The 13,097-nt window shown below is 55.8% G+C and overlaps 8 protein-coding genes across 8 annotated transcripts; 7 read left to right on the top strand and 1 right to left on the bottom strand.

The window, feature by feature from the left end:
• Positions 1–1,113: 1,113 nt before the first annotated feature.
• On the top strand, positions 1,114–1,503 carry KRP23_10148 (Cystatin-like cysteine protease inhibitor EPIC3; the record flags this gene model as incomplete). The annotated part of the gene is made up of 1 exon (XM_067880565.1): positions 1,114–1,503. The coding sequence occupies one exon, from the start codon at positions 1,114–1,116 to the stop codon at positions 1,501–1,503; it is 390 nt and encodes a 129-aa protein (XP_067741978.1).
• A 736-nt stretch (positions 1,504–2,239) lies between these two features.
• KRP23_10147 (Cystatin-like cysteine protease inhibitor EPIC4) lies at positions 2,240–2,608 on the top strand (the record flags this gene model as incomplete). Its single annotated transcript, XM_067880564.1, has 1 exon — positions 2,240–2,608. The coding sequence occupies one exon, from the start codon at positions 2,240–2,242 to the stop codon at positions 2,606–2,608; it is 369 nt and encodes a 122-aa protein (XP_067741977.1).
• A 1,156-nt stretch (positions 2,609–3,764) lies between these two features.
• KRP23_10146 (uncharacterized protein) lies at positions 3,765–4,609 on the top strand (the record flags this gene model as incomplete). The annotated part of the gene is made up of 4 exons (XM_067880562.1): positions 3,765–3,826; positions 4,005–4,107; positions 4,165–4,374; positions 4,445–4,609. The coding sequence occupies 4 exons, from the start codon at positions 3,765–3,767 to the stop codon at positions 4,607–4,609; spliced, it is 540 nt and encodes a 179-aa protein (XP_067741976.1).
• A 512-nt stretch (positions 4,610–5,121) lies between these two features.
• Positions 5,122–6,954, top strand: KRP23_10145 (uncharacterized protein; the record flags this gene model as incomplete). Its single annotated transcript, XM_067880561.1, has 1 exon — positions 5,122–6,954. The coding sequence occupies one exon, from the start codon at positions 5,122–5,124 to the stop codon at positions 6,952–6,954; it is 1,833 nt and encodes a 610-aa protein (XP_067741975.1).
• Positions 6,955–8,174: 1,220 nt separating this feature from the next.
• Positions 8,175–9,359, top strand: KRP23_10144 (uncharacterized protein; the record flags this gene model as incomplete). The annotated part of the gene is made up of 3 exons (XM_067880560.1): positions 8,175–8,721; positions 8,792–9,007; positions 9,076–9,359. 3 exons carry the CDS (start codon positions 8,175–8,177, stop codon positions 9,357–9,359), a joined length of 1,047 nt encoding a protein of 348 aa, XP_067741974.1.
• A 199-nt stretch (positions 9,360–9,558) lies between these two features.
• Positions 9,559–10,131, bottom strand: KRP23_10143 (uncharacterized protein; the record flags this gene model as incomplete). Its single annotated transcript, XM_067880559.1, has 3 exons — positions 9,559–9,753; positions 9,824–9,925; positions 9,997–10,131. 3 exons carry the CDS (start codon positions 10,129–10,131, stop codon positions 9,559–9,561), a joined length of 432 nt encoding a protein of 143 aa, XP_067741973.1.
• A 126-nt stretch (positions 10,132–10,257) lies between these two features.
• KRP23_10142 (putative bifunctional riboflavin biosynthesis protein RIBA 1, chloroplastic) lies at positions 10,258–11,475 on the top strand (the record flags this gene model as incomplete). The annotated part of the gene is made up of 1 exon (XM_067880558.1): positions 10,258–11,475. One exon carries the CDS (start codon positions 10,258–10,260, stop codon positions 11,473–11,475), a length of 1,218 nt encoding a protein of 405 aa, XP_067741972.1.
• Positions 11,476–11,984: 509 nt separating this feature from the next.
• KRP23_10141 (putative bifunctional riboflavin biosynthesis protein RIBA 1, chloroplastic) lies at positions 11,985–13,058 on the top strand (the record flags this gene model as incomplete). The annotated part of the gene is made up of 1 exon (XM_067880557.1): positions 11,985–13,058. The coding sequence occupies one exon, from the start codon at positions 11,985–11,987 to the stop codon at positions 13,056–13,058; it is 1,074 nt and encodes a 357-aa protein (XP_067741971.1).
• Between the last annotated feature and the right edge of the window lie 39 nt (positions 13,059–13,097).

Raw genomic sequence — 13,097 nt, 5'->3', positions numbered from 1 at the left:
GCTTTGTGGAGTTGTCTTTGCCAACCGGGTATGCAAAGTCCACGTAAATGGTGTACGCCTCATCGAGGTCGGGTGCGATTGCCCCGAACGCTGGGCTTTTGTGCGAAAGCAGAGTTGTAGCGCACTCGTTGGTCATGTACGGATTGTACTCAAACGGTGTCGCTGTTGTATGCGGCAAGGCAGTAAATGCTGCCAACACTGCTAGGGCAGCCGCGTTCACGAGTCGTTGGGGAGACGTCATGGTGTTTGACGGGGGTGAAGAGGCCGCAATGGTTCAAATTGCAAAGTGAATGTCTAATAATGCAGCATCGGAAGCACACTGGTGCAACGTCCGAGAGCCGACCGAAGAGCCACAGCAGCGTAGCACGCCAAGAGTATCTGGTGTCAATGAGGGGCATACACGACTGCGGAAGTGCCGTGGAGACTCCGGTTAGGGATGGGAGAGCATGCGGTACAATCAACACGCGAAAGCAGCCACAACAGTTATGGTATCTGACCTATGACGCTCATGTGCTCGGTCACGTGTTGGAACCGCCTGGCAAAGCGGGTATTCTGAGGTAGTGCACATGCATTGCAGCATGCTGTCCGCTAGAAGTGAGTTTTACTACGAGCCAGTACGTTGAGTCGAGTGCATCGATCAACCTGTCATCCCAGTCTTGCAGATGCCTTACTATACGATTAATACAACACCTGCAGGCAGGCACGTACAGCGTGAAGCACGAGAAATCAAGTTCATAATGACATTAGTTCACAACTTCAACGCCCGCGAGCTTCATGAATTCAGGCTGGGTCTCCTACCAAAACGGCACTCGCCAATCCGAAACCAGCAATTGCTGGCCACATGACGATTCTGCTGGTCAACAACACCTCGCTGAAAGCCAAATATTCTTAACATTCGGTGCAATGACGTGCGTTTGGCACCTGTAAGGCTTATGCGGTCGACCGCGTGGCTGCGGCTGCTGTTTGAGAAGAGTCATCTCTGTCCGGTGGGATAGTAGAGTGTCGGCTCTGGTGAACAGAGCGGAACTCTTTCTCCAGAGCTCAGTTCCAAACCTGCACCTTAAAACGAACAAAGCGGCTCACTACACAATATCCAACCTACGTCAAGCAACCATGGCTTTCCTCCGCACCCCCGCCGCTATTGTCGCCTCCGGTGTCGCTCTTCTAACCGCCGTGCCTGCCCAAACGATGGTGGGCACGTGGACGGAAGCGACCGTGACCGACACCGACGTGAACTTGCTGGTACAGGCTGCAGGCGACGCGAGCTACTACGCGCCGGACGTGACCACGGCAATCTGTCTCATCGCCGTGGAGGGGCTCTGGACGCAGACCGTGGCCGGCACCAACTACAAGTTCCAGGTTGCTGGCTGCGCCGTGAACGACGCGAGTGGCCTAGGCCCGTGCGTGGACCGCGAGTGCGCCACCTCCGACTACGACGTCGTCATCTTCTCGCAGCCCTGGACCAACACGGTGCAGGTCACATCCGTGGCGCAGCACAGCTAAGCAATGCTGGAACCATCGTTGCGGGGTGTCAGCGCGACACCCGAGCAAAGAGACCAAGACCTGTAAAACTCACAATCAAAACCTTTGCTTTGTCAGATGATCTGCTGCGCTGCGATTTATCATCGCGTGAATTTTCAATTGTGGATGTTGCAAAGGACTGTTGTGGTATCGGATACGTCTGTACCACGAGCCCGAGGCGGTGCCTAGAGGGTAGAAGAGCATGTTCCGACCTATGTGTGTGTTTAGTGATAGAATGCCACCCTGATCCACTCGAGTGGAGCCGATCACATGTGGTAGTGCCTTCTTTCCGCGTCGACCACAGCATGCAGTCATGCAACGCTCAAATCTATTGCTGAGCGGAGTGATCCTCGAGTCGTGAGCCACGACGAGAGCTCTTGGCGGTCGCACTCTGAAGATTGGACGGTTTTCAGCAAAACGTGTGAAGTCGCGATGGTAGTCAGATCTTGGTGAAAACCACGTCTTTATCTGGATACCATAAATCGATAAACCCTCTATACACCGCTAATATGAACACTATAACTATTTTGTAACTAAACTCATTAATCATAAAATATGTCTTTTAAACTGATGTTGACCAATAATACATATATATATAACATGCATAAACTATTTATCAAAAAAGGTTAGTTGGCGCCGCTTCAAAGACGCGAGATCCAATTCTCATTCCAGAACAAGCGTCGCCGTGAGCAAGTGATACAAGAAACCCATCGCGACCATGCGCCAATCCATGTTGCTGCTCGCACTGCTGGCCTTACTGAGCGTGAGTGAGGCCGCCGTCTACCACCTCGTTGGCCAGTGGATGCCCGCGACCCGGAACGTGGCCACGGAAAACCTGCTGAGCGAGGCGCTGAAGAAGAAGAGCTCGCCGCTCAAGTCGCGTCTATGCTTTACGGAGGTGACGGCCATCGAGCAGCAGATCGTCAACGGCATCCACTTCCGCTACCACGTGCGCGGCTGCGAGGCGGCCACGCCCGGTCGGTGCAATACGGGGACGTGCACCAACGAGAAGAAGTTCGACGTCGAGCTCTTCACGCAGCCGTGGGCCGACATCGTCCAGGTCATGTCTGCGGTGGATGTGCAATAGTCATCCAATTGGCAATGAACAGAAGAGAGAAATGCAGGGGAGGGGAGAGAGCTTAAGATATTTAGTAGCGTGTGCATTGCATCGCTGCGTTTACATGCGCGTTGTGTGTTGGTCTTGTTGCAATGCAAGTTGTAGGCTGCTGCAACCTCTTGAAGCTTCACGACGTTGTGATGGCAAATCCCGAGTGAAGCCTTGCGAGAAGATGTGGAGACGGGCACCGATCCGATGCAAGTGCGCGATCGGTGCTGCAGCCTGCGGGTCGCAGTGCGACGTCATGCGCTCTACTGTGTCGTTCCTCGAGCCCGATACAGCTTCAGTTTCAACTGGTCTCCTCTAGCATGGATGTCGTTCATGTTTTGAGCTGTTCGGTGGCGCCGCGACCGCAGCAGACTAAGAACAAGATTAGCGCCGCGCAAAGTGCTCTTGACTGTGATCAGATCTGTTCCTTTGCGGCTGAACTCCGCCGCCATCGCTTCTCGCCGCTCGGTTCAACACGGAATGGCTTTCGAGCCCAATCCCAAGTGGGCGGCGGAGTCGAAGAGATCGCGCTGGCCTCTATCGGCTTCATGCTCGGACCCCAGCCATAAGAGGCGAGAGCAGCTCTAACTTCGCCACGTTGCAAGCAACTCTCGTCTCCATTGCAACTCCAGTGGAACGGAATGGCTCAAGCAAAGTGACAGGAGCCTCCTATTATACCAGCGGAGGCAACGTGCAAATGATACCGGTGGTAAGCAGCCAGCCGATAGCAGGAAGCTGCACATTAATAAGAGCATCTCGATAACGACGCTGCAATACATGACCAGTGGCTGTGGTCATTGACCACAGCCATGGGTGGATGGTCCGAGGCCAAGCAGCGTGAGCGTAGCATTGTTGTTGTCGGCGCCACATCATCACGTCTGGGCAGCATTGGCACACGAGCCTCCGGAAAAGTTTATAAAGCCTTACACTTACGCTCGTCAAGCCAAACACCTCTTACACCGCTTCATCCGTTTCGAAATTGTACCAATCACATCGCTTCCAGAACAGTATTTCAACCAATCGAAGCACATCCCCTGCGCGCTGAGCGCCGCGACGCTCACTTCCAATTTAGAGGCCTCGGGCGCAAGTCTCCGGACCGGAACTCAGCACGCGCGGGTGGTTGGGAAAGTGAAGCAGCATGGAGGGCCAGTGGCGTCAAGAGATCGCCGAGGACATGCGCAAGAAGATGATCACGGAAATGTACGTCTCTCAGCCTCTCGTTTGCAGCGCTTGCGGCCCTTGTGAACCCATTGGGAGGCAAGATAAGGCAGGCCCAAGAAACGGCCATTCCCCTCGTGTTTGAGGGCTCAAGCGCATTAAATTAGGGTCGTGTTGCGTGGGGGATACTGACTTGAATACATGCGCTATATTCCTGCAGGTATCATGAGCTGGCGCGGATCTCCGGCGAGGTGGACAAGCAGAAAGTGTGGGGATCTGCCGCCAAGTTCGAGCTCATGCTGTGGTCCAGCAGCCCCGACCGGGTGAGTCGCTGTACTGTCATGTACTGTAGGGCTGTGCTGATATTTGTGTGTTTGTAGAGCTCGTACCTGATGAAGATGCAGCGGAAGATCATGAGTCTCAAAAAGAAGCCAGGCGCCGGCGAGATGCAGCAAGGCAACAACGTGGTGACGTCCAACGCCATGAGCGCCGCGTCCAACAGTATGAACGGAGGGATGAACCTGAACATGAACGCGGCCAACATGAGCGCGGCCATGAACGCACAACAGTTCCAGCAGAACAACGTGGCGGTAAGCCAGGCGATGAACAACTTCCAGCAGCAAGCTCAAGCGCAGGCTCAAGCACAGGCCCAAGCCCAAGCTCAAGCTCAAGCTCAAGCGCAAGCTCAAGCGCAAGCTCAGGCCCAGGCTCAAGCGCAAGCGCAAGCTCAGGCTCAAGCGCAAGCCCAAGCTCAGGCGCAACAACAGAGCGCTGCGGCACTGGCTGCGACCAACGGTGCAACTGTTGGTGCCTCGGCCGGCTTGAACCCTGCCGTGACGGCGGGTTTGAACGCCGCGAGTACCGCTCCGACGACGGCTGGCACCACACCAGCGGTGAGCATCCCCACTCCACCACAACAACAGGCCCAGCAGTGGTTGCAGCGTATCCAGGTGCAATTCCAAGCCCAGCAGCGGCAGCTACTCCACACGCAGAACCAGGAGACGCAGCAGTTGCGGCAACAGCACATGAATCAGCAGCAACAACTCTCGCAGCAGCAGCACCAGCAGGTGGTGGCTCCTGATCTGCGCCGTCAGCAATTGCAAACGTTGCAGCAGCAGCATCAACTTGCGCGTACGCGACTTCAACACCTGCACAAAAGCAAGCAGCAGCAGTTGCAGCGCAAGCAGCAGCAATACTTGATGCAGAAACAGCACCAGCTTCAGCAGCAGCAGCAGCAGCAAGGTCAAATAGCCTCAACGTCAACTGCAGCCACCACTAACGGCGTTGGATCTACGAGCATGATGGCTGCTACGCAAGCGGGTGTCACGTCGGCCTCAATGTCACTTCCGAACGCGACGACGGTGCAAACCACGGCTCCTACTGTTCCTGCAACACAAGCAGCAGCGCTTGCGGCAGCTCAGCGCGGAGTGAAGCCTGAGCAGCTTGCGGCTGCACATACCCAACAAGCGGCTATGCGAGAGATGCAGCGTGCCCAGAACACGACCCAGTTGCACGCTGAGAGCGCGTTGAAGCACCAGGTGCCCAACGGCACTGCGGCGACCACAGCACCTACTGCTACGGTTTCAGCGACAACTTCGACGACTACAACCACCACTGGAAATGCCAATCAGACCTACGTGGAGAGGCTGAAGGAGATGAAACAGAAGTACTGGGATGACCTGGTGATTGTGTACCGCGAGTTTGAACGCATGGTGAAGCAAAAACCGGCGAACCAACAGCAAGAGCGCATCAACACTTTCCTCGTGAATCTAAAGCGTATCATAGCGCTGCTGCAGCAGGACCCGTCGAAGGTCACAAGCAACAATAAGAATGACTTGGATCGTGTGGAGGCACATATTCATAAACAGGTGCTGCCGATCTTGGAACGCTTGAAAAACAAGACTCGCGCTGCTGCGGCAGCGGGCGGAACCAATGGCGCTGCGACTACTCAGCAGGAACAACTGAAGAAGGCCCAGGAAGCTCAACGGCTGGCCCAGATGCAGGAGCAACAGAAGAAAATGCAAGAGCAGCAGAAGGCGGAGGCCCAACGGAAGCTTCTGGAGGAGCAAAAGAAGAAGCTGCAGCTCGAGGCTGCAGCGGCTGCTGCCGCCAAGAAGCAGGAAGCGTTGGAACAGCAACGCAAACAGAAGCAAAAGCAACTGCAGGCTCAGCATGCTCAACAACAAGCCCTCTTGCAGCAGCAGCAACAACAGCGGCAACAGCTACTGGCGCAGCAGCAGGCCCAGCTGAAAGCCCAAAATCAGCTCCGTATGAACGCGGCCGCTCAACAACAAAATGGAGTCGTTTCCGGTGCCATGGGAACAACAACGACGGCGGCCACGATGTTGACCGCGAGTAATGGCCTTGCTACGACGACCACTGGGAATGGGACTAGTGTGTCGCCTACGACTCTGGGAGGTTCTCTGCAGACCCCTATTGACGTTTCAGCTTCATCGTCACCTGGAGGATCCAGTGCAACCAATGGCATGGCCTCGTTGACTCCCGCGCAATACCGCACTTTCAAGCTACCAGAGGCTCGCAAACAGCAGCTAACGGCTCAACACGCCAAGCTGCGCGAGCAGCAGCAGGAGCTGATTTTGCAGCAAAGTCGCGCCAAAACGCCGTCGCATCAGGCGAAGCTGGCGCACCAAGCCCAGCGCCTTGCGCAGATGATCAATAAGATCTCGCAGCAGTTGGTGCAGTGCAAACTGGCGGAGGAGTACGAGCAGTCCAAGAGTATGACTACGACAATATCGCAACCGACGCTGGCGCAGTCCACGGCTCCGCCAACGGCGCTGAACAAGGCTACGACTATAAAGCCTGAGCTCGCCGCTTCCACTGCTACTGCGCCAGCCGTGAATTTCCTGGGCACCTCGGCTGCTGCTACTGCCGGACAGGCAGCGCAAGATGCAATGAAGGTTGAAGCCACTATTGTCGGCGCTGCAGTTGTGGGGACAGACCCAACGCAGGTGGAAGCAGCGAAGATGGACGAAAACTTCAAATCGGTGTTACCCGACATGACAGGTCTCGGCGCGTCCGAGAAGCTGTTGACCGCTGTAGCTGCCTACGAGAAGCACAAGCCGGAGGTTCTGAAGCGGGGCGCCACGCGGTTCTCGCGCATTGCTGTCACGATCGGCGCCAAGCTCAACACTTCCTACGTGATTTCCTAAAAACTTGCCAAGCGCCGTCTGCGCTGCCCGTGTGAAATGAAATCCTGCTTGGAATGGACGTCTGCCCTGCCGATGATAGTGTAAAATGGGGCTAGGAAGGCTCGCCAAGGACAGCTCTGCCAAGCAAAGCTCGAGAAAACGAAGCAGCACGCACGCGTTCACATAGTGGCATATAGGAAAGTAGGTTTTGCTCTATTTATGAGGTAACGCTGGTGTTTTGTGTTTGTTCAAGATGTTTTCAATCCGCGCTACTGGCATTAGAGAACAGACTGGGTCGAGTTGCTCTGTAATGATAACTGAGCTCTTCCTGCCATCGAGTCAGCGCAGCCATGTCGCGCGGGATTTACTTTATATTGAAGTGACATGACCGTGAGTGCTGTACTTGGCAAGTCTTGCCTTCGGCATTCTCGTGTGGGAGCAATGCTGACGATCGTTGTCCTCCCTGCAAGTCATTATCACTTTCCTTCAGAGTCGATGCTGGCGACGCTTTTGGTACAAGTCTGAACCTTCAGGCATTGGTAGCGAGAACGTGGTAATGATGCTTCTTTGGTACTACCGGTAGTACGGACGCACGAACAGGAAGTTCTAGACCTCGACAACGCTGCTGAAGCTCCAAATCGCTGCTATTAAAAATCTACTTTGCTGCTTATAACGCAAGAACTATGCTACTATCGCAACAGTAAGGTGTCATGAAGAACTGAACAAGCTGTGAGCAAACTTCCGGTACCGTATCTGCTGTGGCTCGGTCTCACCATAAGGAGGTTCTACACAACATGTACATATTATTATGGTGTAACACACAATTTATACGCTCGTCCGCTCGACCGTCCGCTCTCGTCCACTTACTCAACTCAAGTTAAAGGGTTTTAAGCCGTGCAACAGTCGAATCGGACTTTCATAGTCGAAAAGCAGGCGCCGAGCGCAAGAACCGAGTCGGAGCCCCCCGAAGAGCTTCCACTGTCCCTCGCATCCCCGCAATCACCCACAGCGCCACACAGGCCTCCAATCTATCCCCAGTGCCAATTGCAGCTCTGCAGCCATTGCCACGCTCGAGATCCCATTGCACAGTCCATTCCGGTGCTGTTTTTCTCGCGCGCGACTGGAATCTCCATCGTCCGCCGTCGAAACCAGTCGCCAGTTGCCTTTTACAGCCATTTGAGTTCATTCTCAACGTCGGTGACATGTCGACAATTGTGGTGGAACAACCCCGCCAATCAGGAATGGCTACACCCGTCCAGCCCGCAGTGGAATCTAATGGGACCAAAACTCTCACACCTGATGAGGCTTCGGAGCCTATGGAAGTGGATACAGACACGGAGAAAACGTCGGCGGGGGGCGGTGATGCGTCCACCGAATTCACCAATGGAAAAGTGATGATGTCTACAGCCCTAACTGACATGACCACCACACGCAACACCGAGAGCCCAGCAGAGACATCGAGGAAGCTGGTGGAGCGAGCAAAGCGTCGACTGCAAATTCAGATGCAGTACGTGGAGAACGCAAGACGCAAAATTCTGGATGAGACCCATCCGGATATGGCAGAGAGACTGCAATTGCTCGTCGAGGAGCGCGACCGTCTCCTGCGTGTAGCCAAGCAGCGCAGTGAGTACTTCCAGAATGGTACGGGTGTGATCTTTGACTACGAGTGCGACGAGGCCAACTCGGAGTATGAAGTGCACTGTGAGAAGCTGCGCCAGGATATGCTGGAGGAGATCCACCACGAGATGGAAATCCTGCACGACCAGCGCAAGGGAGGCCACACCTATGGTACGGAGACCTGATTCCTTACGTTAAGTTGTTGTGCGTGTTGCTGATGTTCTGGTGATTCAAATGGCAGCTCGGGCGACGACTCGCAAGACGCGCAGTACCCGCACTAAAAACGGCTCGGACTCGGGCGTTGTTCTAGACACTGCACAGAAGGTCAAGAAGCGCGCGGGCTATGTATTTCAACCGCTCGAGAACAAGTTGGGTCAGTCTGAAATTGACCACGACGTGCGCGAGCTCGCTAACATCTACGAGACAACGAAAAAGCGACGCATGGATTTTGACACCGGTACGCCGCTGTCTGTATCTTCTGATGGTGTCACTGCATGCACTGATGCGACTTTGCGTGTTTTACAGACGGCGAGATCCCCACTGTGGCCAAATACTACCGCAATAAGTTCTTGTACCGAGACTGGGTCTTTCAGGAGGGCGATGAGGTGTATGTACTCAACTATCCGGCATCCAGTGAATATGCGGCAGTCATCAGCGGCATCTCGCCCACCGAGCTGCTCGTGCTCTCGGAGAAGGGCAAGTACTACCGCTTGGTCATCATGGACATTCGACAGGGTCGTGTAGTGCTCACCACGCTGTCATCAGAGCAGGCTGCATCCCGGGACGACCTCGGCGACGCAAGTCCATAGACACACTGCCATCCTTGCCGGTGTCAATCTTTCCGCTTGTGCTTGTCCTGGGTTCGCCGCCTTGTGTCTTAATTTTGCTTATCCCAACAATTACTTGAAAAAACAACATTGCGGTGCCATTGAGTCGGTTCGGACCAGCAGTTTCTAGCTACGCCTCTTCTCTTCTATACGAAGCACAGCACAGCAACCCATCGAGGTTTTACTGCCCCGCAGCAGCCTCCTTTGCCCGCTTGTCGGCCGGGTACTTGGCCGCTGCCGCCTGCTTGCGCTCCTCCTCCTCGTGTTTCTCGGCGTACATCTCGGGCACCTCAAGACCCACACGACGCGCCGAGCGGTTGACAATCTCCTGCCCTGAGAGCTTCTTGTCTAGCCCCGCGTCCAGCGCCCACAAGTGCTGTAAATAGACAATCATAATGTCAGTTCCTCGACCCAATGTCAGATCGACACACCAAAAGGCCACGTACGCGCTGCTCCTGGACGCCCTGCAGTAGCATCAGGTAGTCGCTGGCCTCTGCGCGGTATGCGCGCATCTTGGCGCGGTCGTTCTCGTGCTGCCGCGCGCGATACTACAGTGGGGATCAGACAATCAGTTGTGAGAGAGCGAGCGTGGAGCCTGTGGTGAGTGGGAGCACCACACCTGCGCGAGGATCTGCTGCGAGAACTTGCAGTCCCGGACGGAGTCTTGCGAGCTGCGCGCGCGCGCCACGCGCAGCAGTGCGCGCAGGTTCTTGAGCACGTCCGCCTTGGCGCCGATGCGCAGACCCCTCGCCATTTTTGATGATTGTTTGGTCAAGCCTTGATGACGTCGTAACACAACGTATACACAATATTCATGTGGCGCACATATGGAAGGTGTGATTGGTGCACATTTTCACCAATCGCAGCGCCTTGATTACGAATGCAGCAGTCTGCAACGTCAGACCGCTTCAGCACGGCATTGCAGCAATTGCGACTTCCCTCGCACTCGACCGCAGACTTCGACCCGTCGCAGGATTTTGAGCAATCTTTCAACTTCAGCGTCATGGCTACTGGAACCACCGCATCGAACGGTGTCAAGACCAACAATGTGGGCACCACGCCCATTGAGGAAGCGCTCGAGACCATCCGCCAAGGAGGTTTCGTGGTCGTCATGGACAATGAAGACCGTGAGAACGAAGGCGACTTGATCGCCGCCGCTGAGTTCGCTACCGAGGAGCGCGTGGCCTTCATGCTGCGCCACACGACGGGCATCGTGTGCGTGCCGGCGCTGTCTCCTCGTCTGGAGGAGCTGCAGCTGCCGCTCATGGTGGAGAACAACACGGAGGCACACAAGTGCAAGTTCGCCATCACTGTGGACCTGAAAGTAGGAAACTCGACAGGAGTCTCGGCAGGTGACCGATCTCGCACGATTCGTGCGCTGGCTGACCCTAAGGTGAGCCCAACAGCGTTCAATCGACCGGGTCACATTTTCCCGCTTCTGGCTCAAGAAGGTGGCGTCATGGTTCGTGCCGGACACACCGAGGCGGCTATCGACCTTGCCAGACTCGCAGGTGTGTCTCCAGTGGGCTATCTCTGCGAGATGATGGGCGACGATGGTCGTATGCTGCGCCGTCCGCAGTTGCAGGACTTCTCTCAGAAACACAAGCTGCCCCTTGTCACGATTTCGGACCTTATCCGCTACCGTTCACGCACGGAGACGCTCATCCAGCGAACGGGAACGAAAAGCTTCAAGGTCTTCACCCCTATGGGTGAGTTTGCGTCGCTGGAGTACCAGTCACTCGTGCAGGAGAACCAGATGTACCACGCGCTTGTGTTTGGCGATGTGAGTGACCAGAAGAGCGTGCCCGTGTTCCTGGTGGAGGACGGATTCGAGAACGGATTACAAGCGCAGTGGGCACAGAAGCAAGTGGCTCGTCACGGCTGTGGTGTGCTGGTCTACCTGCATGGCTCAGCGCAGCTCCTGCAGATCAGTGGTGCGTTGATGGCGCGCCAGAGTATCTTTGGCATGGCCATGCAAATCGTGCGTGACCTGAAGGTTGGTTCCGTGCGTCTGTTGTCAACGGCCAAGTCCAGCTTCGACCCGAATGGCTTTGGCGTCGAGATCATCGGCAGCGAGCGTCTTGCAACATCGGCGTAGGTAGGTAGACTTCAGATTTTGGCTAGGAGGCATATGATACCGGTAGATTGGCAATGGAGTCGTCATACACGTACATATTTGCTCAAAGTATCGAGTTGGTTAACGTTGCAATTTTGCCGTGGAGACCTATTGCAGCAAAATCCTGCTGCGCATGTCTAGCAAGCACTGCGTCAACGAGAACAAGCTGGTTCGTGAGCAGCATGGGACAGTTTGACCTCCACGTTGCTGTTTGCGTCAACGGGCCACGTCACTCACGTGCGGTGATTGGCCGCATCCCAATGGGTTTCCTCCAATCGGCGCACAACCTTATCAACATCACATACCTCTCCTATTGCATCATCAAATCAGGTTAAACAGTTATATTATTCATCCATCCGCGTCATAAACCTTCTCAATCATATATACTCCTCCGTCCATAATCTCTTCCACCATCGCCGTCGATTACTAGTGCAACGTCAGTCTCTCGAGTCCTCATTGCTACATCGACCTCTTCTAGCGCACACGCCTCCATGACCACCGCCACCAACAACGTGGGCACGTCGTCCATCGAGGACGCGCTCGAGGCCATCCGCAAGGGTGGCTTCGTGGTCGTCATGGACAATGAAGACCGCGAGAATGAGGGCGACCTGATCGCCGCCGCTGAGTTCGCCACGGAGCAGCGCGTGGCCTTCATGCTGCGCCACTCGACGGGCATCGTGTGCGTGCCGGCGCTGGCTCCGCGCATCGACGCGTTGCAGCTGCCGCTCATGGTGGAGAACAACACGGAGGTACACAAGTGCAAGTTTACGGTCACGGTGGACTTGAAAGAGGGCAACTCGACGGGTGTCTCGGCCGCCGACAGGGCACGCACCATTCGTGCCTTGGCCGATCCGCAGGTCGGACTTTCGGCCTTCAACCGACCGGGCCACATCTTTCCTCTGCTCAGTCAGAACGGGGGCGTCATGGTGCGTGCCGGGCACACGGAGGCTGCCACGGACCTCGCGCGCCTGGCGGGCGTCCAGCCCGTGGGCTACATCTGCGAGATGAACGACGACGACGGGCGCATGCTGCGTCGCCCGCAGCTGCAGGAGTTCTCCAAGCAGCATGATGTACCGCTCATCACCATCTCCGACCTGATCCGCTACCGCTCGCGCACTGAGACGCTCGTGCAGCGCACGCAGCAGAAGCAGCAGCAAAAGGTTGTCACGCCGCTCGGAGAGTTCGCCAGTGTTGAGTACAAGTCGCTCGTGCAGGAAGATCAGACGTACCATGCACTGGTGTTTGGCCACGTGGACGGCAAGACCGACGTGCCGGTGTTCCTCGTGGAGGACGGGTTCGACGCCAGTCTACAGGCGCAGTGGGCGCAGCAGCACGTGGCTCGTCATGGCCTCGGCGTACTCATCTACGTGCACGGATCGGCGCAGCTGCTGCAGATTAGCGGAGAGCTCATGGCGCGTCAGAGCATCTTCGGTATGGCGATGCAGATCGCGCGCGACCTCAAGGTCGGGTCGGTGCGGCTGCTCACGACGACGGAGGCGAGCTTTGACCCGCACAACTTTGGGGTTGACATCTCGGGCAGTGAATGCCTCGCCACGTCAGCCTAAGTGTTGACAGGTAGACAGACTTACATAGGACATTTGATA

This window comes from Phytophthora ramorum, assembly GCF_020800215.1.
Source record: "Phytophthora ramorum isolate Pr-102 chromosome Unknown Phyram_PR-102_s0009, whole genome shotgun sequence".
Lineage (NCBI taxonomy): Eukaryota > Oomycota > Peronosporomycetes > Peronosporales > Peronosporaceae > Phytophthora > Phytophthora ramorum.
Note: the sequence above shows the minus strand (reverse complement) of the source record. Positions and strands in the feature narration are given on the sequence as shown.